Source organism: Hyposmocoma kahamanoa, unplaced genomic scaffold (genome assembly GCF_003589595.1).
Source record: "Hyposmocoma kahamanoa isolate Upper Pololo Valley unplaced genomic scaffold, ASM358959v1 224, whole genome shotgun sequence".
Taxonomy (NCBI): domain Eukaryota; kingdom Metazoa; phylum Arthropoda; class Insecta; order Lepidoptera; family Cosmopterigidae; genus Hyposmocoma; species Hyposmocoma kahamanoa.
In genome coordinates, this window is record NW_020653743.1 from 6,592,362 (window position 1) to 6,617,279 (window position 24,918).

General features: G+C 35.2%; 1 protein-coding gene across 3 annotated transcripts in view; it reads right to left on the bottom strand.

The window, feature by feature from the left end:
- LOC113228149 (transcriptional activator cubitus interruptus) overlaps positions 1-24,918 on the bottom strand; it is a 179,992-nt gene that overhangs the window by 80,811 nt on the left and 74,263 nt on the right. For all 3 annotated transcript variants that reach the window (XM_026461359.1, XM_026461358.1, XM_026461357.1), the window contains exon 4: positions 15,169-15,631. In XM_026461359.1, the coding sequence (XP_026317144.1) occupies positions 15,169-15,326 (158 nt within the window). In that variant the 5' untranslated portion in view covers positions 15,327-15,631. The remainder of the gene's footprint in view (positions 1-15,168; positions 15,632-24,918) is intronic.

Genomic DNA, 24,918 nt, shown 5'->3' on the forward strand with positions numbered 1-24,918 from the left:
CCGAATCGGACTTAGTGCACAAGCTACATCCGAAGTGGGTCCGAGTTTTTTAGATTTGTATAATCACGGATTCAGAACGACTACGAATGGAATGAATTGCGCAAATGCACTTACTGTATTTTAAGTATGTGTTTGTGCTTTAACAGGACAAATCAAAGTCAGAATGAAATTGATAATGTATTATTAAAAAGTCTCGGTCAGTGCGCGCACCAATTACGTGTTTTGACTATAATTAGTTAGTGCATCCAAACAGTATCCAACTGCGAAAATGGCCATCGTCTATGTGCTTTTGTTAAAACAAAAGCACCTGTAATTAGTGCATATTGGGACACGTTAAATATTACGCAATCATTTTTCAGGTTTATAGTTATTATTCAATTGATTTTTGTGAAATTGCTCCACTAGTTTGGTAATATAATAATTATTTATTAATAATAAATAAACGTAAAATAATGTAATAAACGGACGTCTTCCAGTAAACCGTCGCAGACGCTATGCCAACTAAGCCATGGACGGACCAGCGGCACTTACGAATTTTTCTATGTCATGCATATGCAGATCTTTTTTTTAACGACTTTTAATGCTGTGGCGCCGTCTGTGAGAAATTTATTTCTTCGAAGTGTTCAATCTTTATTATTAATAATTATTACGTATAGTTGATAAATGTAGAACTTCTGTAGAAGTTACAACAACCTTATAGCGCCAAAACGCATTTTTTTAAACACCAAGATTTTTGTTTAATCTAGTTCTTTTAATTACGTTTCTGGCAGCACAAAATATATACAGGGTGTTATAAAATCGGAATGGGTCGTAAAAGGGCCAGTTGCAGCGCATTTTTATTGAGATACTGAGTTTAACGGCCGACAGACAGCCGTAAGGGTTTTGACCCTTAATACTAACAAAGGGGCTGGTACTAGAACTTAAATCTAGTAATCTTAAATAAATTACATAATGCGACTAACTAGCATGGGTCAAGTATGGATAGATACATAGATAAACAATTTATTCAATGCGTAACACTAATGTAGATTAAGCTTAAAAGAAAAAAACATAACATGATTGTCATAGCAGTGAAATACGGCGCTGACTCATCATATGCCAAAGTTTCTTAAGGCGCTGGTTTTCAGTGAGGACCTACGAGAGGGATTAAATTATTTGAATGCAAAAATATAACGACTATGCGTAAAGTTATAGATTGAGACAAAAATATATATATATAGTAAAATGAAAATAATGCATCTAAAATAACCTATTTGATATGTAAGTGCACGAGCGAGTCTGAATATAATTACAGCTGTAGGAGTAAATTCTGATTGTACATAGGCTTTAATGTTGTGTAATGTACTATGCTCTCTGAACTATGCTCGGTGTTTCTCTGAAGGATAAGATTTGAAATAACGTCATCCTACAGAGAACCAAGGTCGTCGATGCAGCTGGTAGAATAAGCAAGCAGAAATGGCAGTGGGCTGGTCATATCTGTCGAAGAACTGATAACCGATGAAAGAAACTAGATCTTGAGTGGATACCACGGCTCGGCAAAAGTAGTGTAGGACACCATCTATCCTGATGGAGTGACGATCTCTAAAGGCTGTTAGCTACCACGAAACAGATGTACCATTGTGATAATGGTACACTCTGAGCACTTCAGCAACACTGTTCTAATATCACCCTGTGGTTGTTGCCGTCTCCTGAGTGTACCAGACTCGAAATTAAGGTTTTTTCTTTTATTTCTTTGAGCCTTTTCTAGTCGTCAGTGTTCAACAAAATCGTGAACAAATTTAATCTTTCACGCGCCTATATTTACCACGGGCAAAGCTTGTGGTCTAAGTCATACGATCCTGTAAAATCTCATTAAAAATCTGACCAAACTGATGGAGTGTTCACGAATTACTGTAACAAAGGTTGTGCAGTATATGACACTAACACTACATAAGGGCGAATGGAGCAAGGTTTTCCGTCTTGTATCTTTTTTTTCTAATTTTTACGAGAAGAAAATATTTAGGCAATCCAAGAGTAGTGCTGCAGCGTCTGCGACTGTTTATTACACTGCAGCTTTATTAGGATCTGTGTCTGATAAATGTCAGTATAATTATAGTGAGTTAATAATTATAGACAGCCTATACAAACAATCTTAGGCTGCCAACGAGGACCTGAAAGATGGTAAGTAACTGACATTTTTAAAACCAGCATTACGAGTACTTTTGCTTAAAGTTTTATTTAACTTTACTTGTATTTAATACCCCTATAAGAGTAAAATGCACGACCAACTAGGTACATCTCGAAACTCGTCCGTATAATTTTGCAAGATGACAAAATGTTGTAACGTCACGACTATATACCAAGTGAATGATGCAATTTTCTTTAAGGTCTAAGATAGAACAAGCTCGCCAAGATTTCAGTAGTACCTGGAAGATACTCGAGTTGTATGTGCTCGGAAATACAGTCGCAGGCAGGGAAGTCCCTTCCTGAGCTATGCACATAATAAAAGACGAAAAAACGGTTAGTATCCTTGAAGAGAATACCGACCAAGTACGGATCATAACCCGCCAGACGTTTGGATGTCTAATGGTAAAAGGGGGCTGGCGGAATAAGCTTTTTTTTTGTTTTTTGGGGTGCACGAAGAGTCTTCCCGCACAACGTACCTTTTCTTTTCTGTATGTCTGGTGCACCCTGGCAATATAATGACAATCGGCGAGTGAGCTGATAGGGCTCATGGCCACAATCACCGAAGAATACTATTTATATATGGAAGTAAGTTGGTGGCTTAGCCCGCTTTCGCTACCTCTCACATCTTAAGCCAACGCCAGTAACATCCCTTGTTGTCTCTGTAAACACAGGACAGGTGCGTGGTTTCCGAACGAACGCGCTTTGATAGTGTATCATGTTTCAGGGTTAACTTTTAGACAATTCTCCATTTGTACACGTTTTATTTCGACTACTATTTATTTAAGGTTGTCGTCTTTGAATACGTTTCCAAGGCCTTTATTCTATTTTGAATTATAATTTGAAATTAAGTTATTAGTATATGTTTTACCTTACATATTTCTGCCGCCAAGCAGTAATATGAGCATTACTGCCTTGCGCTTTTGAAGGGTAAGGGTGCTGATGATGAAGGGTGAAATTATAGGCATATCTTGGCGTTTTAAAGCTCTGAGTGGCCCTGCAATTGTTATGGGCAGACAAGTCGCTTTCTACCAGGCCCACGACTTGTTCGTCTCGTCATTTAGTATCATATAAAAATGCTACATGACATTAAAGTAGGGTTCAAAATTATCAAGATTTTATTTTCTTTGATAATTAATTATCTGACAATAGCTGCTTCATAGTTTTACCAAAAATGAAAACGATTTGGTATTTGAGAATGACCTTAGACTCATTTGGATATGTCTGTGATACAAACACGACTTTTCTAGCCGTTGCATTTTGTTGTACCAATTATTTATATAAATACTAAGATAATTATCAAAGTATACTTTCCAAGATAATTATCGTATGTTGTTTAGTAGCAGTAGAGCTCCTTGTAAAAGAGTTCGTCCAGGGAAGTACTGCCATCTTATCTATTCCTGCTGCCAAGTAATAATGTCAGCATTATTGTGTTCCGGTTTTGGAGGGTTAAGGGTGCTGGTGAAATTACAGGCACATGGGACTTGTCAACTTATGTCTCATGGTGACGGGCGCGGTGGCAATGCCGCAGATCTTTGCGATTTAAAGCTCATAGTGGCACTGCAACTGTTATGGACAGGCGTGTAGCTTACCATCAGGCGCACGACTTGTCCGTCCCTTTACTTGATATTATAAATACAAAAAGAAAATTGTGATAATTATAATGAGAATGATCAATGATAACATAATTATCACATCGAACTCTGCATTAAAGTATTAAGGTTTAGAATAATGGACATTTAATAGCGCCTATTTCTTCTCGTGGAAAACACAGTAAAAATGTAGCAAATCTTTTTAGCACTCACTTTTAAACTACATTTAAAAGGCATATGGGAGGAAGTTTCCATAAGAAACAATATATATTCCTTTTCATACTATCATTACACTATCTTTGGTCATACCATTAGGCATAGAAAAATAATAACTTCTACAAACTATTGTATTAAGCACCGCGCATCAGAATGATATTGTTCGGCCATGTATACACGGTCATACACGGCCATACATGGCCATACACGACCATACACAGTCATACAATAGTAATGTATTTAAAAACCCATTACTGTATTAATCGACGCGCGACGTTGTATAGTTATGTGGCACGGTTTTACGCGCGATTGTCTTCTGTCGTTCACCGTAGCATATTAATTCGAGACTTGGGTTGGAATAAAAAGTTTTTAGTAAAGAGCGTGTTGGCACTAAACCAACTCCTTTGACTCAGTGATACGTATTGAATCTTAGTTCGATAAAATATAGTTTTTTTTTTCTGCACTTGTGGAAGGAGGTTACGTAATGTCGTCGGAATTTTATAGAGCGGGCTAAAGCGCCATTCTCAAAAAAACTATCAGCGGAGCTTTTTTTAGGTTTTAACGACTGTTTAAAATATTTACGTCCTTTTTAAGATTCGATTTCAGTTTATATAAGTTTAAGTTTTAAATTTTAATTCAAAACAGGTCTTATTTTAAAACAGTCATGAAAAACTAAAACATGTTCCCCTGAATTTTTTTTCGAAATAACGCTTTCCCCCTTTCTTCAAAATACCTGTTAGCATCAACCTATGATTTCCCGTTGATATCGCAAACAGTACCAAAAAAATAAACCCTGTAGATGTGATCTCTGAATATTAAATCATCCATTAAGCAATAATGACATTCTGACTATACCCTTAATAACGTCTTAGCTTTAGGTTTTTGAACTTTTTCCATTAAATTTGTAACTTTCATTAATTTTTAAAAAAGGAATCAGTTCAGCTTAAATCCATAAAACAGCATAAGCCGGCAATCTTGTGCATGGTGATAAAATCAGCCGTTGGAAATGGTTTGTGTACCACTGCACAATACATTATATTATATTGTAAATAGATTTTTCTGCCAATTGCACTTTTAATGCATGAACAAGTAAATAATGGATATATATTAAGGCATCAATTTACTTTGCTACGGAATGGAATGGAAGTGAACTTTTGTAACCATAGCATAATGCACTTTATTTTAATTATCTAACGTACAAACTAGACGAGAGTCAATAAGCAGGTCTCGCGCAATTTCAGGAATTTCCGCAGCTACCGTATCATGTTTAGTTTTATATGTTGTACAGTTATTGACATAAAATTAATGTACAAATCCGTTACAAAAATTACACGTATGATGCTTTTGTTCTGTTTGTTTATCTTAGTTATAAGTTAGCAGTGGATTGGATTTTAATTTTACATCATTAATTTATTTAAAAATGTAGGAAGTATTTTTTTTAATTTAAATAAAGCCATCACAGTCATTACCTAGATAATGTAATTAAAAAGACAGGAACATAGAGCAGCATAGCATTTCGGAAAAACTTCTTTCTCCGAATTAATCTGACAAAGCTCACAACTGTTGTAAACAAATAAAGCTTTTAGCGTATTCCTAGGGAACGCTAAAAAACCCTTAACCGGTATAAAATTGAAAATTACTTATCGATTTACATGTTTACCTTCACTCGAATTGTTAAAAAGGAACCAAACAACCTCTCTTACAATAGTTAATTAAAAACTAATTTATGATTGTTTAGTACCTTTAACCTTTGTTAGTCTTTTGCGATCGGAAACTTCGATTCCGATTGGTGTTTTGTGGTGTAGTGAGCATTTTACGTGACCTGCAAAGGCAATTAATGTTACATGCGTGTTTGCATGGAAGTGTATGAGTTCCACAACAAAGATTTATAGAGTCATACATGTTCATGGTTGAACACAACTGGAATTCTTATACAATAGAATCTTTTACCGGCACTACATTACCGTAAACGGCACGTGTAAAGTTACGAATACATAGCCCTGGAGCAGGAGCTTGTGTGAAATCGACTAGGCGCGCAAAGCCTTTATCGACACCAGAAGTATCAATTGATGTAAGGGACAAATGACGGTTTCTCAGGAGAGTCAAAAAACGATTTTATTTTTTAAATCTGTCTATAACTTTTTACTGTCTGCTCCAATTTTGATTGTGTTTGGAGCAAAGTTTCTTACAATTTCCTCTTCTTTCGTGTTATAAACGAAAGATTTAGGAATATCCAGTGGTTTAAAATATAGCATATCCCTTACATTAAAAAACATGTTCAGTTGTGCCTTAAGCTACTAATATTTTATATGTAATCCGTCGAGTATAGTGTAAGCAGTTTCCATTTCTCTTCCATATAATTTTCTATTTCTCTTCTCTATCTATAATGTTCTATAAAACGTGGTATGAATAAGCTTTGATATAATTATGCACATCGGTAACATGTGGTTCTCTGTATGTGTCTTGCAAATTCAAAGATCATTTGTCTTCAAGCAGTCTTTTTCATTTATTTCAAAATGGACGCTTCAATCACTCCATTGGGTCTGTTAGACTTCACACGCCATGTTTTAATGAACGCAGGTTTGTTCAGAGCACACTGATGTACATATTGCTGGATATATCTTAGAAATATTCCTAACATTATAGTAACCTAAAATATGAATCGCTTCATTTTGAAAGTTTCGTACCTACGTCGTATACAAATATCTCAGTCAATGTCTCTCCCTTAATAATTTAAAAATATTTAAGTCATCACGTGTAAGTAAATACATTTTTTGTTAAATTACCTTGTTTATTAAATTAAAACGTCTTCTGTCAGCAATTTTTGTATTCGGCGGTTAACCAAAATTTTATGAACGGTTTGTAGCTTGAAGCCACAATTAAGTTAGTCATTACCCTGTTTTTAAGTCATGTCCCTTTGGTTTTACTTTTGACTTTTACTGACTACTTTAATACGATAATTTACTTGATTTTTTTACAGAAAAACCATTGGTGGCTTTCGCCAATTACTCAAAAGTATCGACAGTTGCTGCACAATCGTCGTTTGGCACATTAGGTCTTATACAATAAAGTATAATTTATTGTCATTGCTATAACACACTATAAAACAAATTTTTCAAATACCTACAAGAAAAACGACATAATTGCGTAAGCAAATGTAACATTTATATCTTCAGAAATATCACACTTGATGGTAATGTGATCGTGGCCGATCCAGTTTCTCTAATTCCATTAAACGAAGGCGCAGGCTCAAGAAGCTTCTGAACGCACGCGACGTTGCATGACCTAACTTTATTTTAACCACCATCCCGACCATTATTGAAAAAATAAGAAATTATGTCCAGGTGGAACCAATGATACCGCTATTGGATAAAGGTAGCACTTTTCCGTTCATTAATTTTTATACTCATTCACTTAATTTTACTTTCGAGTATAAAATTTTATGAAAACTGTCAATCGAAATTAACTGCTACGGCTATAAAAATTAACGCTACTTTCACGTGTCATTTATAATGATTTGTAATTCAATTGATTATCCACACGCTATTGTAGACAAGTATAACATCTAGAAAGAACACCTTTTGCACATAGGCTTTTTGTTTGTGTTTATTATTGTATGAAATAAAACGTGTCAAAATGCTGTAACTCCAATATTTTCTTCCTATAGTTCATTTCACATAGTATGAGTACGGTGACGTTCGAGATTTGTATTTTCAAGGGTTGTAGGAACGTATAGTCGAACGAAAAACGAAAAGACAATAATTTAAGAACAAATAAAAACGATTCAATTTAGTAATTCGACTGATTTACTTTTATCTTTATCATTTACTACTGCAACAAATTTTGTTTGTTTTTAACCGACTTAGAAAATGGAGGACGTTATCAATGGGACTGTATTTTTTTTGTATATGTTACGCATTTGTAAACCGATTTCGATAAATCTTTTTTTTTTTGTTGGAAAGAGGGTACCTCAGCACTAGGCCCATTTAAATTTTAAGAAAATATTCCACCTCTGAGGGTGTCAAACTAGGGAATGAATCCGGTTTTGCGCACTTTCCGGTAACTGATTTCAATAACACTTGGCAAATAGATGTAATTCCACGAACTTTTGAGGTCGGTTTTTTTTTTATACAAAAGTTACAATTATAGTTTATCATAACAAACTTGCTATTTCTTTTTTAACGTGGTTGAGAGTTAAAAATTTAAAATATAAAAAGTAATAATAGTACCCATCCTATGTGAAATGGACTATAGTTAAGATGCAATAATTGTACATGGTATTTTCTTTTAACACTATAAATATTGTATCATAAACCATATGCATTTTTCTCGGGTCTCTTCTCGTATCCGCCAACATTCGAAAAAAAAACTTTGTAAAGAATGAACAAAAACCTTAGGACAACTTTACAAATTAATGTGAAGGTATTAAGACGTTAAAACCTACATTAAGATAAATTAAATTCATTATTTTTATCCTTAAGTGATACTTTCTACAATGAATATTCACAGCAAACAATTGAGGACAAAATTTGCTTACAATAAGCACTAATATATATATATCAGTATTATTTTTAAACCACAACAAAAATACCGCAAGCGATTTTACACCTTCCCGAAATATGATAAGATTTAAGATATGAGACATTTAAATGTAAAATAGAGAGTAGTATGCGAAGTGGGAGGCCAAAGTGACGAGTTCAAAGTGATTAACCTAAATTTGTTAGAATGTTTGTGGATTATCTAATCACATATTGAAAGTAGAAAAAAAAATATGTTCCAAGATAAATGTATGTATGTTTGCTTATAAAGAATACCCAAGACCCTACCTTATGTAGCATAGCCTTAACGAAATGAAAACGCAGAAGGTTTGGTTTGCTAAGAGGAAATAAAGAGGTTGTAACAAATAAAATGATACATAAATAGTAACACAGTTAATATAATTCACTCCCTATATAAGACTAAACATAATAACACTATACTCACCCCAAATATATGACCATATTATTTTAACAGTGAACGATGTGAAGGTTAGGAATACATGACGGTGATGATTTAAGGGCAAGTCTTCTCGTTTCCAGAATTTTGATGGGAGTGACGAAGAATCGAACCAATGTAAGAATTTAAAGGAAAACAAAATTCGAGAACGATTCAAAATTTTAAAAGTGGCCCGGAACCAATAAAAAGGGTGATAAAAAGGTAGGAAGAATTGAAGGAATTTTTTCTGAGTGTTCGATCTTTGTATTAATAGTTATAACAAACTAGTGGAATAATTTCACAAAAAGATAATTGAATTATTCAATGTAACATTTCGAGGATGAATCGAAAAAATGTGAAAATTAGAGGACATTTCGTGATTTTTATCTATTGAGGAAACTTTATTGTTTTATTTTTCTGATTAATGTCTACGCTAGAATACATCGTGTAGTTACTTATACAATATTTTATTTTTAACTTTAAAGTGGATGTATCCCTCTAAAATCATATCGAAGATTAGGAATTTTTCCTCTGCTCCCTCTTAAGTTCAATTTATTATTTATTAATAGTAGAAATTAGAATAAATTAAAACATATTAATTAGTACTGTAGTCTTATGTCAGTTTGGGATTTTTCATCAGAGGAAATAGTGGATCCCAAACTGGTGGTACGGAGAAACTAATATACGCGATTTAAATACGGAAAAATAGTATCAATTTCTATGTGTAACAATCGAGAAACCCTAGGAACTCGATATTGAGAATTTTCTATTTTATTCCTATTTTTACCGCATTAGCATAGTCTTGTATAATAGTTAATAAATCTTTGATGGAGAATGATGTTAGATATGTAATTTAATGACAACAATATTATTTAATGAATTGTTAATTTTCTAATTATTGTGTATTTTTATTATAATATTCATTTTTGTCTGATGATCACAATATACTTTCTTATAGTTTGACATGTAGTGCCATTTATACTGTAATGTTTTATTTGAGAAACAAATTATTCTGAATTATTTTGAACGGATGTCGGACGGAGAATGGGAGGAGACTCCCTGTTACTGCTAAAGATAGGCTAAATCATAAAAAAAAACATTGGGAGAGGCTACATCCAGCAGTAGACTGCAATAAACTAATGACGATGTTTCCCAAATCGATCCTACCAGGAGCCCCAGACCTCATCCAGCGCTCGCAGTGCTTACCGCAGGACCACGAAAGCAGTTAAAATATGTTTCTGATACACGGTTACAAAGCAATTACAATAACCCTCTTCAATTCGCATTTTAAAACCAATCGGCTTGCCACGATGGAGCTGATAATTAATGCCAGCTCGAGGCTATGAAAAAAATCTCCGTGCAAAATTTGTTGATGGTAATCGGAGGAATTAAGAGATTTTTGGCTAAATCGAGAATTATATAGGCACCTAACTGTTTTAGCCCGGAACTAAATAAATTCACTTTGTAAAGAACCAATTGATGACAATTCTTTGAATAACTATTTTAAGCACAAGTATTGTAGTAGCACTAGAGTTTCTTGTGAGAGAGTTGGTCCAGAGAAGTACTGCCACCTTACCTATTTCTGCCGCCAAGCAGTAATGTCGGCTGTGTTTCGGTTTTGTTCTTGTCAACTTATACTCAGGGTGATGTGCGCAATGGCAATGCCCCTCAGATCTTTCCAATTTAAAGTTTTGAGTGGCACTGTAACTGTTATACAAAGACGTGTAGTTTACCACCAGGCATTCGACTTGTTCGTCCCGTCACTTGGTATAATAAAAAAAAACACTGAACTTTCATTGAGCTCAAAAAACTATCATACCTTTACCCGTGAATTGAGTAGCTTTAAATAAAAATTGTCACCTTCCAAAATGTTTGACACCAATTCAAAAAGCTCCTGCAGTCCCAGCTCTAGTATGATATTCTAGGCCACATTTGTTTCCTCACGTATAGACGTTATTTAGAGCTCGAAAGGGTCGTCTGTCATATTATTATTCTTGGTAACAGTATGAGTTTAGCACGTCTCATTGATTGATTTATTAACTCGTGTTCGTTTAAACGAATATACAAATAGAGATGAACAGCGCTCGTTTTGCTATTATGTATATTATATTCATAAGATGTATACAAACCACATATTTTGATTATTGTTTTTAGAAAAATGCATGTCTGTAAATGAAATATTTATTGTGGCTGAGACATATAAACCATCCTAATAAACCACGGATTAGAAATGAAACTTACATGAATGTGAGAGCTCAAAACGTTGGTTTATTTGGAAAAAAAAACAAATATACGCGATCTGGACAACAAAAAATAGCTAAATATCCAATAGACAGGAATCTTTTAAAAGCATTACAAAACAGAAGGGGAGAGATTCGATTTAGGGAAAGATAGAAAAAGGGAAGAAGAAAAATACCGAGAACAGCATTCAGTGACCATATAAAAGAATAAATAGCCACGCACTAGGGTAATCCTTTGTCGAAGGTCACTCGGCCCGGGCATCGAACCCGGGACCTCTGCGTGGCAGACCAACATGGTACCCGTTCAGCTACAGAGGCAGTCAAATAAAAGAGAAGGGCAGAAGAACAGAACTTAAAAACAACTTAATCATGTTTTGTTTTAAATACACGAAGGAAAATACCTACTACGCACATATAAATTCACTACCCTGACAAATTTTGTCAAACTTGTAAATAAAACTCTAAAATTGCTTACCGTGCTCACCATATAATTGTTATTTCTCGTAGCAATAAAACGTCACAGGAATGCTTTTTAACATTCGATAAAAAATAAGGGTGTAATTTTTTTTTTCCTGGGCCGATCAATACCTTAACACATTGGATCCTCAAACTACCAACAGAAGCTAAAAAAAAAGAACGCAATCGGTCAAAACCGTCCCATAAAAGAATTCCGGTCATAAATTGGTCATTCCCAACATCCGCTTGACAGTGCGGGTAGTTTCATTATACTTATTTAAAATTGGATTAAACTGTATTGGACGACTCTTGTGTAAAAAAATTTCGTGACAGGTAAACGTAGTCTTGTAGATGCCGTGGCAGTATATGATTATATAAAACGAATGAAATAAAGGAAACATTATGAAACAGTGTAATTTTTATTTCGCTGCTATGTTAGGTTGTTAATAATAGAGACATTACATTTGAAAAAAGATATAAAAGGAAAAACAATCAACTCCATCAATAAACAGAAAAGAATCGAAATTATCGATGTGAAGATAACAAAGGCGGACACCATTCCCGGAGTAGATTTAATAAATGATAAAAACATTATACCTAATTGGCCTGGACACCTCGAGTTTCATCGTAAACAATAGAGGCATGGGACGGATCGAGAGTATTTCGTGTTTGATGTTTTGGGACCTTGAAGAGACCAGCTTAAGCTAAATGATTTTTCTTTATCTGCAAATCTAGCCTTTTCAAAATTGGACTGTCTAATTGTTTAATATTTAGTCTATTTTATTATGGTTAAAGTTTTAAAGGTTACTTTCATTTGGGAGTTAAAAACGTCAAAAATATGTTAACCAAAAACATGAACACTAATTTAGGGCCAAAACTACGTCCCTGTCTAAGCCACACACATCGAGCAATCATGAGCTGATAATGCTTTGTCTTTACATCAATAATGATAGGTTTTTTCTTGTCTCGATGATTTGTGAAGACAGGACGTGGCCACAATGGGTCGTAGGATGCGGGCGAGAGAATGGCACTCCACAGCTTTTGTTCGCAGACATGTGTTAGATGAAAGCTTTTCTTGTGAACCGACCATTCAAACGAGATTGCCGAGAAACTGCCTTAAAATATACATCGCTATTTGAAACCAACGATAGTAGCCCCCCATTGTGATGGAACGACACATTTTGCGTAAAAGGAATCATATTTGAACAAGACATTCAAGAAATATCACGCCGACAACTCCATACCGATGAATGAGCTTAAAGACAAAAGGTGAAATGTAACAAGACAAGAAAGCAATCGAAACAACGATGCAAATGGCGGGAGTAAAAGCTATCAAAGCGAAGCTAAAAACGTTGAAGTAGAATTAATAGTTGAAGTGGCACACGATCCATCAGTTCAAAGACTTTGACTTAATGAAACAAACGACAGGCGACTCGCAACACCTCCTTTGTGGCTGGACAAAATCGACTTTGACGAGGCGACCGGAGCCAAAATAACTGATCGTGTCCAACCCATTGTGTGAGCTATAATTAGACAGCTTGGAAATAACACGTGGTGGCAATTATCGCAGCAGCGGGTTAAATGAGCCACCGAGAAACTGTCGTTAATGGGCAAGCCCCGGCCCGGCATCCGGCCGAACCCGCCGTGGATAAAGGATTACTGGACTTCCGAGAAAGTTAACGTCTCTATACCAATTTCATGTTGCAGCTTTATATACATAATGAGTTATGCAATCGATATAAATAAGCGGTGAAAAGCACTCAGTAGGTAAGACGACGAAATAAATTGAACCTTGAGTTCGACATATACATCTCTTGTCGTTATTTAAAAAACCCATCTCTATACAGGTTTATTTTTATAAACAAAAAGTTTTTTGACGCGACCACTCTCAATATTGAAGGCAAAATATAGCAAGTGTGAGGGAACAGGTTGAGTCAATTCAAACGTCACATTCATCAGTCGAACTCGAACTGTTTAGTGAATTGGCGTTTCAAAATTTTAATTTCACGAGATACTCGTGAGGCGCTCGCAGCTCGAGGCGCACGCGCATTAATCATTGCAGTGGTCCGGCGCGGCCGCGGTCTCGTCCATATTTCACGTAGCTTTGAGTGCAGCGAACAGCCCATTTGTTGAGTCCTGCTTTTATTAACGTCCTTATATTGTAAGCGTCTCAATTCCCTTGATGACTTCCTGCTCATCATTTGTCAGTCCCATTGATTCCAATTCGGCCGCTCTTCGACCCTTTTTTGTTTTTATTGCGGATAGTTACTGATGATTAATGTTGTCGTCAAATCGGCCGACTTACGTGTCCGAAGTCATGCAATAAATTATCATTAAGTAACACCTTGTCGTGGCTGGACAGTTTATGGGCCCTCGGCCGTAAACCACGGTTAATACGCCGACTCTAATCTAATCTTGAATTTCTACCTGCTTCGGTATAAAGTGCTTTATAACAACAATTAAGAAACGCTCTGTTTCAAAAGTGTCAGAAACACTTTGGTCAAAACACATGGTTGAATAGTTGATTACGGCAGGTGGAAGATATGTGGAATTTAATTTAAACAAAATTTCTCTAATGCATTAATAAGATTCAAGGTATAACGACACACATTAAAGAGGACCACATTGATAACATATATATTGATAGAAGTAGTAAATAAATTATAAAAACGTAGCAAATTGGAAATATAAGCCATAAAAGCGCATTTTTGCAAAGTGCATCAAGTGGGTAATGTGAAGTTTATTACCGACATCAAAACCGTAATCGAAAACATGTAGTCCATAGACATGTACATAGTAAGCGTATTAAAATGTTGTTTAACAAAAAGACGAGCGCATAATTATGCAACAAAAAGGTTGTGAGCTAAATGAACCACTCTGTTTTATGGGCCAGGCCAATAAATGAGCTGATGTTTCCGATCGTGGCAACTTAACTGTAAAGGACACTTGCTAAGCCAGAGAATCGGCATAAAATTACGTATATACATTATGTACATACATTCGTACGATATGTGATTATGGCTTTTACTTTGTACCCCATTAGATTATGATAAGGCATGTTGTAAAAAGGAAAAATATTATTATGAAAGTTTTTACGACGACTGTAAAATTATAATTGGTTGAATGATATTAATTTTGACTTCTTTTAAATATTAAGAACACGCAAAGTTAAGTTTCAAATGGCGAAGAAATTAAGAAAAAAGAAGTTAACTTTTAAATTGTCGAACGATAAGTTTATTTGCGCCATATCATTAAAAGTTTAAAAATAACATTACGATATTGCAGTCGTATTGGCTCAATATGAAGGCTAATAAATAATAATTGCTAACGTAAAAAAACCTTCTAAAACCAGTAATGATGAAATGATTGATAGGTAAAGTTCACGATAAAATTAAAATAAGGTGAGTCACCAGGAGAATCAGAGAGTTATAGCTGTCGAATTAATATTGTAGTAGTTTACCGTCGCATAGCATATGCATTCCTTGTTCGTCAATAGTCGCGTTAATATTAAATAGGTAATCACTTACTGAGCATGATGATGATAATGCGTGGCGTGATGCATGGCGGTCGCAGGCGCGCCAGGGGGAGTGGACGCATGAAACGCAGCGAACGCCGACGGGAATTGAAGAGGCAAGAAACCACCACTGCCTGCGGTCCCAGCACCCACCGAATCTCTATCCGGCATTATTCACTGTCTAGCATCCTCTGTCACTGTCACATCCAGTCTTTTCACTCTTTTTATCACTTTGACATGACTAACTGCATCATATTTCTGTTCTACAACTTTCTTGTCACTTAAGAACTTTATGTATAGTACACTCGAAAGTTCATTCACAATATCTTCTGCACCAATTTTATGTATCAAGTCAATTCTAATCTTATTAAAAACGTTTTCTTCTTCATCCTCATTTTGTTAATTAACACTACATGCATCGCTGGTTGTATTAATTTCAAACTTTTCTGTTTCTTCTCGCATCTTAGTTTTTATACCTGTAACAATAAAAATTTCCTTATTAAAGTCCAGTAGCCGCTTAGTAATTACTAAATTAGAGTGTGCGTACGCAGTTTAACAAAAAGTTAATCGTCTGTGCTAAGTTTGCGTGTAGGTCTGTTGTTACTACAATTGCCTCTATTATGTCTTCATTTTACGAGTGAGTGAGATATATCATCATACCCTGCGCTTTTCCTCTAGATTAAAATATTTTGTTTATTCTATTTTTTTTTGCTATGAGAAAATTGTTATACTGATTTTTTTTACTGTAGATGTCACCACGGAAGAAAAAAACATTGGAAGAGCCTCACTTAATCATAATTTGAAATACTATTAATTCTTGGTAATGATTGCTCGTAGTTTCAAATTTAAAAAGAAAATAACAAATTCGGGATTGTGAATATAGTTTAAGCTTTAAACGACATGCCAACAGGGTAAAGTTTAATACCATCAATACCTTCTTAATGTAAGTTACGACGTTTTGATTACGAGGTAAGGTAAGGTTTTGCGCGAGACAATCGACACGACTATAACTACAAAACGAAAATGACCGACTGAGCTCAAGTTTGCGGAACTCCGCGAACTGGTGGTATATTTGTCACACAAACTAAGCACTTCTACTGTATTTATTGTTCTGTGCTTGTCACAATCCTCTAGTTACTTTACAGAAAAAAGATTAAATTTATTGTAATAGCGTTAAAATAATTTTAATGTCAAAATATCAGTCATATCTGTTATATGCATATTGTCTTTATAAATACATCAAAGAAAACTTTAATTAGTTGAAATTTGTGTCCTGGCACATTCTTACACAACCTCAATAAAGCATTTTCTATCACAACTTTATCAGGCTTTTACATTTACTAATGCTGCACGTCATTAGGGCTCTAGGGCCACTTCTAAGTATGAAGCTCCCACGCTATTGCCTTCGAGGAGTCAACTAGAATCACATAAAATGACCTCATCATCATATCTCATACGCCATTACTACTAACAGTTTTGTTTCTTAAACTTGGAAATGTTCTGGCTATATTTTTTATATTCTTAACGGGAGTTATCTATGGGAGTTCTACAAGGGCATAATCTGAATCTATTGTTCATAAACACATTTCATTTGGAGAATACTGGACTAACTTTATTAGTATGTTTAGTTATAATTTTTAAACATAATTTCGTACCAACAACAATGTTATCATTAAACAACGTAATTACGAATAAATAAGAATAAGTAAAACAATAATAAACACATACCACAACAAAGTTATCAAAAGAAACCGTCAGATAATACGACCCTTTTAGTTAAAATTTTATTATATGTGCAAGATTCTCATAATACGTAATATAGACATGGGAAATTGCAATTACAAACGAATCTGAGCAAGTTGGAATATTTTGGCAAAATATCGCGACAAATTGAGAGACGAGTTTGTTGGGGTCATTATCACATACGGGGAAGACATGTCTGGAACGAGTGAAGAGAATTAAAACTTCAAACTGAAATCTTGAAATTGAAACAGAATTTTGCGACGGTTTTTTTTTTATTCGACCTTACGGAAAAGCTAAATCATATTTATCATTAAACGGAGCCTTGAGATATGGTTTCAATGTGTTTTGTTGTAGTTTTAAACAAAATTCTTCATTGTCTTTTACAGACTGTATAAAGACCGAAAAGCATTGATAAAAGTGACAAAACAGGAAATAAAATTAAATATCTAGTTTCTCACCAAAAAGAACATATCGGCGAAGAAGCAACCCATTGCACAAAACATAACCCGTTCATTAGAATAGTCTTGTTGAAAGAGCCTGCTCAAGATGCTAGCACGGACCATGTCAAATTCCGACATAATGAAGTAGTTCTGACTCGCAAGCTAGTTCGTTTGCAGGCTGCAGTTGCAAAGGCCTCAACGACATTGATTTATAGCCCCAATGGATAAATCCAATCCATTTTAGAATTGCTTGCTAGCAACACTTTATGCGAAGAAACTTTGAACGCAATAAGGGACAATAATGGCGCAACTATAGCAAATATATATAAAAAATCCGAAACCTATCCGAAAACGATTAAGATTGAACGTGATTTAGTCGTTTTAATCAAGTAATCGTTACAAAGGAGAGTAGACATCGGTATCGAAACATGCAAAAAAAGACAAATAGCCGATCAGTATTTGTTAAGAAATACAAAAACTGTTTTAAAATAAGTTTTTTTTAACCAAAACTTTCGTAATGATATAGAGCTGTAACTAAATATTAATATTAAAACCGAAAAAAGAAACAGGTCACGCTTCACGCTCTTCATTTACACCACCAAATTTAAAAGGGATGCCATAAAAAATTCTTTCGTAATTAATAAAGATGTGATTGTTTCGGACGTGACCGATCGCCGTCCTGCAACGAGGGCGCGGGCCGTGTAATCGATGTAATTAATCGATATCGATCATTCACTTAAAAATACTTGTATGAATGTTGAAAAATTACCCATACATTTAGACAATAGCTGAAACTGGAAAATATTATACTTTGGAAATTGACCTTTTTTTACAATTTTCAAGAAATTTATACTAGTTCTTACACCAAAAGTAGCGAGATCGTTCATTATCACGTATTGAGAGCACTTTAACAACAAACTTCTTGAACACTTGAACAAACCTACGCATGTCAAATAATCGGTACTTAAACCCCGATATCGACATATCGATTCGGTTTATATCGATTCATTCATTGAACGAGATTTACGATGTTTATGTACGGGAAATTGGCGGTCGGCGCAGGAGTCGGGTTTTATCGGCTATTCAAAAATCGAATTGTGATTTTTGAATGCGTTGGATTAATGGTATGTTTTTGTTTTTATCGCTGTAATTGGAGATCGGTGAACGATCAAACTTTTACGTAATCCTTAAACTTAGAGTAGAAATGTCATACTTTTTCGATATTTGTACCATACACAAGATGATAGACAACATATGGACACAGAAATGAAAGCACTAATAGTAACCTTTGACATCAACGTTCATTTAGTCAATTCAAATGTATAATAATCAACTTATCCTGGCGCACTCAAAGCTCCATCCACAACTTAAAGACGCTATTGGGGTCAAGAAATATAGTTCCATAAAATTTCAGTTCTTGTTTCAATATAAGACGTGAAAACTCAAACCCTTAAGGGCATCATTAGAATAATTGGCCTAAGCCATGAGTTGTCATTGTTAGGGGTAATACCTACAACACAATCTGAGTCGCAATGACTTATATGCCAAGGAACTTTCGTACTTTTAAATGATAACGAATAAAATATAGTTCAGTAACTTATGCAGTGGCAGTATTGGGCAAACGGTTGTTTCTGAATTGTGACGTCCATGATTCATATTATATTATAGTATTTAATAAAAAAAAAAGAAGATTGTATTGTTCTTATTTACCAGCTGACATACCTGCAAATTAAAAATATTTTACAAAAATATACGAACAAGCCGGTTAAATTCTTCGCACAGTAATTTGCTTTAAATTAAAAAAATCACAGGAAATTGCTGTAATCGTAGAAGGCGCCGATGGGTCTAATAAAGAAATAAGTAGTAAAACGGTAAAATGGAGATCTCTTTAAAATAATGATATACTTTTCAACACGAGACTATAGTTACCAGTAATAGAGACTAATTTAAACTGCAATTTGCCACTTTCATTGATGGCTTCTTGGAAAAATCTATGGACTTCGTGCGATACAGGATAGAAATGTTGGGAACTGTTTTCTAATGAATGCGGATGTATTACCCTCTCTATACCTCTCTCTACATTTTAATATATTTCCTACTAAATAAACAATCTTAGCAAGATTTTAATAATATTTAAAATACAATAAAATAAAACAATAGTCTGGTTGTGTTAGTAGTAGTACAGTTCTTTGTAAAAGAATTCGTGTAGAGAAGTACTGCCACAGTACTTATTTCTGCTGCCAAGTAGTAATGTGAGCGTTACGGTTTTGAAGGGTAAGGGCGCTGGTGAATTTACAGGCACTTGGGACTTCAACTTATGTCTCATGGTGACGAGAGCGCAGCGAAACTGCAACTATTATGGACAGGCATGTCACTTACGACACACGACTTGTTTGTCCCGTCACTTGATATCGTAAAATAATAAAATGGTCCTTCATGCAATAATCAATGTTCTACAAATTATTTAATAAGCCATGACAATGTTATTACATTTCAAGATGGACGAAATATTTTTATCGATATTAAGTTCATCGACTTCGTAACATTACTAGTGACGAAACAAGAGCTGCAATGCGCGGGCGCATGCCGGCTCTTAATACGGCCCTTAATTACGATTTAATTGCTTTTTAGCCGTCGAATTGTTTCGACGTCTTCTGAGAATCGAACCTGGGACTCTTTTTAGTACGGTCTAGATTTTGCAATCGATTTTTAATTAAGAGCGTTTTAATACGTGTACTAGTTTTATACGTCGTTTTTAGGGTTGCTTAGAGATTTCACGATAAGAAAATTATTATCGTTTTAGTTATTCTATGAACACATTTTAAGGCTCAATTTATAATGCGGCGGAACGGAATGGAAACGAATTTTTGTAACGATATTGTACATAGCATAATGAATTTTATGGTCAATTGTGTAGCGTTCAAACTAGATACGAGCCGAAATCTTCTGCGGAATTTCGCGGGAAACATTCGCTTCCATTCGGTTCCGCCACAATATAAACAGAGCCTAACAGTATGAACATAGCTATAAAGGAAGCTCACATTTCCACTCCTATCCAAAAAATGATAAGGTTTTGTTATTTTTACGTATATTATCGTAAATGTATCTATTCTAACCAACAACCAACTGTATTGTACGAAGGAAAAGAAGTGAATATTTAGTTTTCTTGCAATTCGATCATAGGTAGTAAGTAGACCTCCTTATGAAAGACTTCACTTCCACCTCACCTGTTTCAGCCGCCCCCGAACGCAGTAATGTATTTAGCATTACTGCGTTCCGGTTTGGAAGGGTAAGTGTGGCAGTGCCTCTCAGCTCTTTGCGGTTTAAAGCTCTGAGTGGCACTGAAACTGTCATAGATAGGCGTGTCGCTTACCACCAAGCGCACGACTTGTTCGTCTCGAGGTATTATACAAAAAAAATCATCGTCAACCCAAGTTTAGGCCATAATCCACCACGCTGTCCTTATCTGCGTTAGGGATTTCACAAGTTTTCTGAGCACTGGAAACCGTCTTCCACGTGCAGGTTTAACCATTAATGAATAAATGAAGTGTTCTTCATTGCATTTCATTAATTACAATGACAACACTGAACAGTAATGTGCGTATCCCATTATCATCCAATCGTTACGAATTTCTGAATTTTTCCTTTCGTTTTCTAAAGGGATCCCTCCTGCATAGTGCATTAATTATGTTGTGCATATGGGTCTGGTGGACTCGGCGATTCTGCAAGGGAAAGTGGATGTCCTAGAGAGATGTCCGTCGGTTAGGTAAACCATTAGACCTCTACTTCGGTCATAACGGTTTCCCGTTCCACTGATCAAGGAGAGGAAGGACAAATACGTGTTTGAGTTTGTACCGATGTTTACATCTTGAAATATCCTCTTCTGATTTTTTTGGACTCCGCTTTTTTAGGAGTCGAAGCGGTGCCCATATTACCATTCCAACGCGACAATGTTTTAAAAATAAAAAATACGTCCTATGTACTCAAGAAATTTTCTTGAAGGTACTGTATGACAATGCTTCTTGTGAGGCCCACACTTATCTTTACTTAAGAAGTTTAACCATAATTAAGTCATATTACAAACCCTCACAATTACGCTTTGCGTAGTACCTGTGTGACAGCATTACTAGCATAGTCGTAAATACAGTCCATATTATCTTTCTGCAAGTAGAAGAAAGAGAAGATACGATTTTGACGTCTTTTGATGAGGATTATATTATACAATATTTAGTTAGCAGACATCGGAATAGTAGTAAATATAGAATAGAACTTGAAGTGAATAAGAGTACTAATACTGCACTCAGAAATCGCGGGAATATTTTGTAATCCATTTTGTTCTATATTTTGAATGTGTAACAAGCAATAATGAACTTTACTAATAGACTCAAAATCTTCTAACGTTCTTGCAACCACTGGTCATTGTAATTCCATTGCGGGAGATTATATTGCAATTATGGTAATATTTGTTAATCTACTAATATCAAATTGCAATGGCAGTTAAATCCTAGTAGTGTCCACGGAAGAAAAAAGCAATGGAAGTGTAATCCTCGATTACTATTAGAACCGATTTTGCCTTGATACTGATAACTTGATATTAATTGGTCGTAGTTTCAAATTTAAAAAGAAATAACAAATTCTGGATGGTTAATATAATTTTAACTTTACCATGTTGACATATTGTTGAAAGTTCAATAACATCAATACCTGTTATTACAAGTTACGACGTGTCGATATTATATTGAAATTTCAATCAATGTGCCACCATCTAGCGGTTAATTGCTGAACCACGACGAATTGGAGAATTAAGTTAGTTCTCCAAATAAGAAGCGACCATATTGCAGGGATGTAAGCTTTACTTTCACTCCTTGTAACAAAAAAATTATTTCAATGTATTAAAATAAGAGTTCCGATGATGTAAAATACCACCACGGGTAGTATTTTTGGTGCGGCTATCAATTTTGCACTCCAAAACAGAAGAATAAGGCATTTTTCTAGGGTTTTAGAGAATTTGCACGAAAGAATGACACAATCATACCATACAAAGTAAAAATGGCAGACTGAGCTCAGATAATAATAATAATAACCTTTATTTTCTCTTCAAAGTTTACACTGTACATGTACATTAATTGACATGTGTTATACACCACAATATTTGCAGAGACTGGTGCCTGAACTAGGTTGATCCTGTATTTCAGGTCGATAATAGATAGGTCTTGCGAGACCTATAGTTGGCACTCGTCTGACGCTAACTAACCACTTCTACTGCACAAAGATGGCATTCATTCATTCAATCACTAACCATCGATGTTGCCTTTCTAAAAAGACCATGAAAATTACTACGCATTATTAATTTTTTTGATAAATCTTGTTTAATCAGCAATATAGTCTTTAAATTAAAAGTATTTTTTATGTCATATGCATTTTTTACGACTTCCGTTGTAGAATGGCTTGAGCACCGGTTTTCATGGCGTCCCGACGTCCCGGGTTCGGTCCCCCGCCGGGTCAATGTAGAAAAACTAACTTTTGTACATTGTCTTGGGTCTGGGTGTTTGTGGTACCGGCGTTGATTCCGATTTCCATAACACAAGTGATTTAGTTACTACATTGGGATCAGAGCAATATATGTGATGTTGTTTTATATTTATTTACTTTAATTTTTATGTAAATCATAATTAGTAGGCATCGAGTATATAACCAGAAATAGAGACGAAATAAGGGCCATCCATCCCTGGCGACTCATCAGGCAAATGGGCCTTACATCACTTTTAATATCAACTCTCGTTTACACTGAAATCACAAATTAGAAAGCTGAAATAGTACAGAGCCAACAACTGACCTGTGTATACGTCTCCGTATATTCCAAAAATATTCTGTATTTATTGTAATAAAGATAGAAGGGCTGTTGCATTCGGTGGTGTGGGAAAAACAGCAAAACATCCAATTTCAAAACAAACGGAATCAAATTTCATCGGTAATTAAATATGTATTTTTTTAATTTTCGTCCATTATAGCAAAGCTCAAGTTAAACTGGTCGGTTTTAAGTGAAACAATTGAACGACACCCGTTAATTGTTTCAAATTCGAGCTGGCCAATCGGAGCGCAGTTGTCAGCGTAATGATTTGGCAGAATACTTTTCAAACTAATTAAATGACAATTCGTCTCTATGTCTGGTTACAAACTCGATGTCAGTAGGCTACACCATCGACTCGCCATTAAAGAGCAGAATATCAAAAACTTATTACGGCAGTTGAATAGTAGCTCGATGGTTAGCCACTGGCAAGTCACTACTCTTAACTTTTAAGAGAATACCAAACGTACAACATCCTGCCTTCGGCACTCTATCGACACACAACTGAGATAATTCAAAATTAGGAGACCAGGGGCCCTATAATGTAGTCAGAACAAAAGGATAACCTATCACAAAGTCGACAATTTTTTTGTCCGAAATAACGTTTGTTCGAATTTTCATTACACCGAAAACCGAATTATAACGAAACAGTTGTTCTTTCAGGATATGTTGAATGTTTATCGCAAAGACACGATTAGGTTCGGTTAGATTTAAAAGAAAAGACATTTTCCTCTCAAATTACTTTCGAGGTTATGAAATTTCGACCAAACGTTATTTCTGGCAAATGTCATTTCGGACTACTGATAGGTAACCGAACAAAAGACAATTGTAAAAACATTGCTTTAAAAAATTTCTGTATCCATATAAGTGCAATAGGTCGTATAAAAATATATATGCTAGCTAAACATCCTTGAACAGACAACGTCAAAGCAAAGTACAAGCCGACTAATTATTCGCATCGGAAACTTCGAACCAAACTTTGTTATAAACAAGTCATTTGTTATCTAATCACGGACTCAGTACTACTACATTACCTATAAGTCGATGTGGCTGTAAGAAATGTGACCATGTATTATTTATTTAGCAGGATAAATTATTTCCACTATCTTTAGTATTAACATGCCTGCGCTACCTTTGGCTTCGACTTATTTAGCGTAGACAAAAAATATTTTTTTTAGTGGCAGTAGAGCTCCTTCTGAAAGAATTTGTCCAGGGAAGTACTGTACGTACCAATTTCCGGCATCAAGCAGTAATGTGAGCATTAGTGCGTCCCAGCACATGGGACTTGTCAGGGCGCAGTGGCAGTGCTTAATCTATGCGATTAAAGCACTTAGTGGCATAGCAACTGTTACGCACAGGCGTGTCGCTTACCTCCAGGTACAGACCAGGCTTGTTCGTTACATAAGAAATTTTCCTAAACTAGGCTATAGTGTGCCTAATCTAAAATGACAAATTTTTTAATTAATTCAATTATCGTTAGATCCGTTAGAGAAACAAACGTCCAATCATCTTCCGGATATTTCAATATTTAACAGAAATACAACATTTACACGTGGCCATGGTGCCTGTATGCATGTAACTTATGATTTTTTTATGATATCATGTAACGGAATGAACAAGTCATGCGCTGATGGTAAGCGACACGACTGTGCGCAATACTTGGCTCTGCCATTGTGCCGATCACCCTGAGACATAAGTTGGCAAATCCCAAGTGAATGTAATTACAACAGCT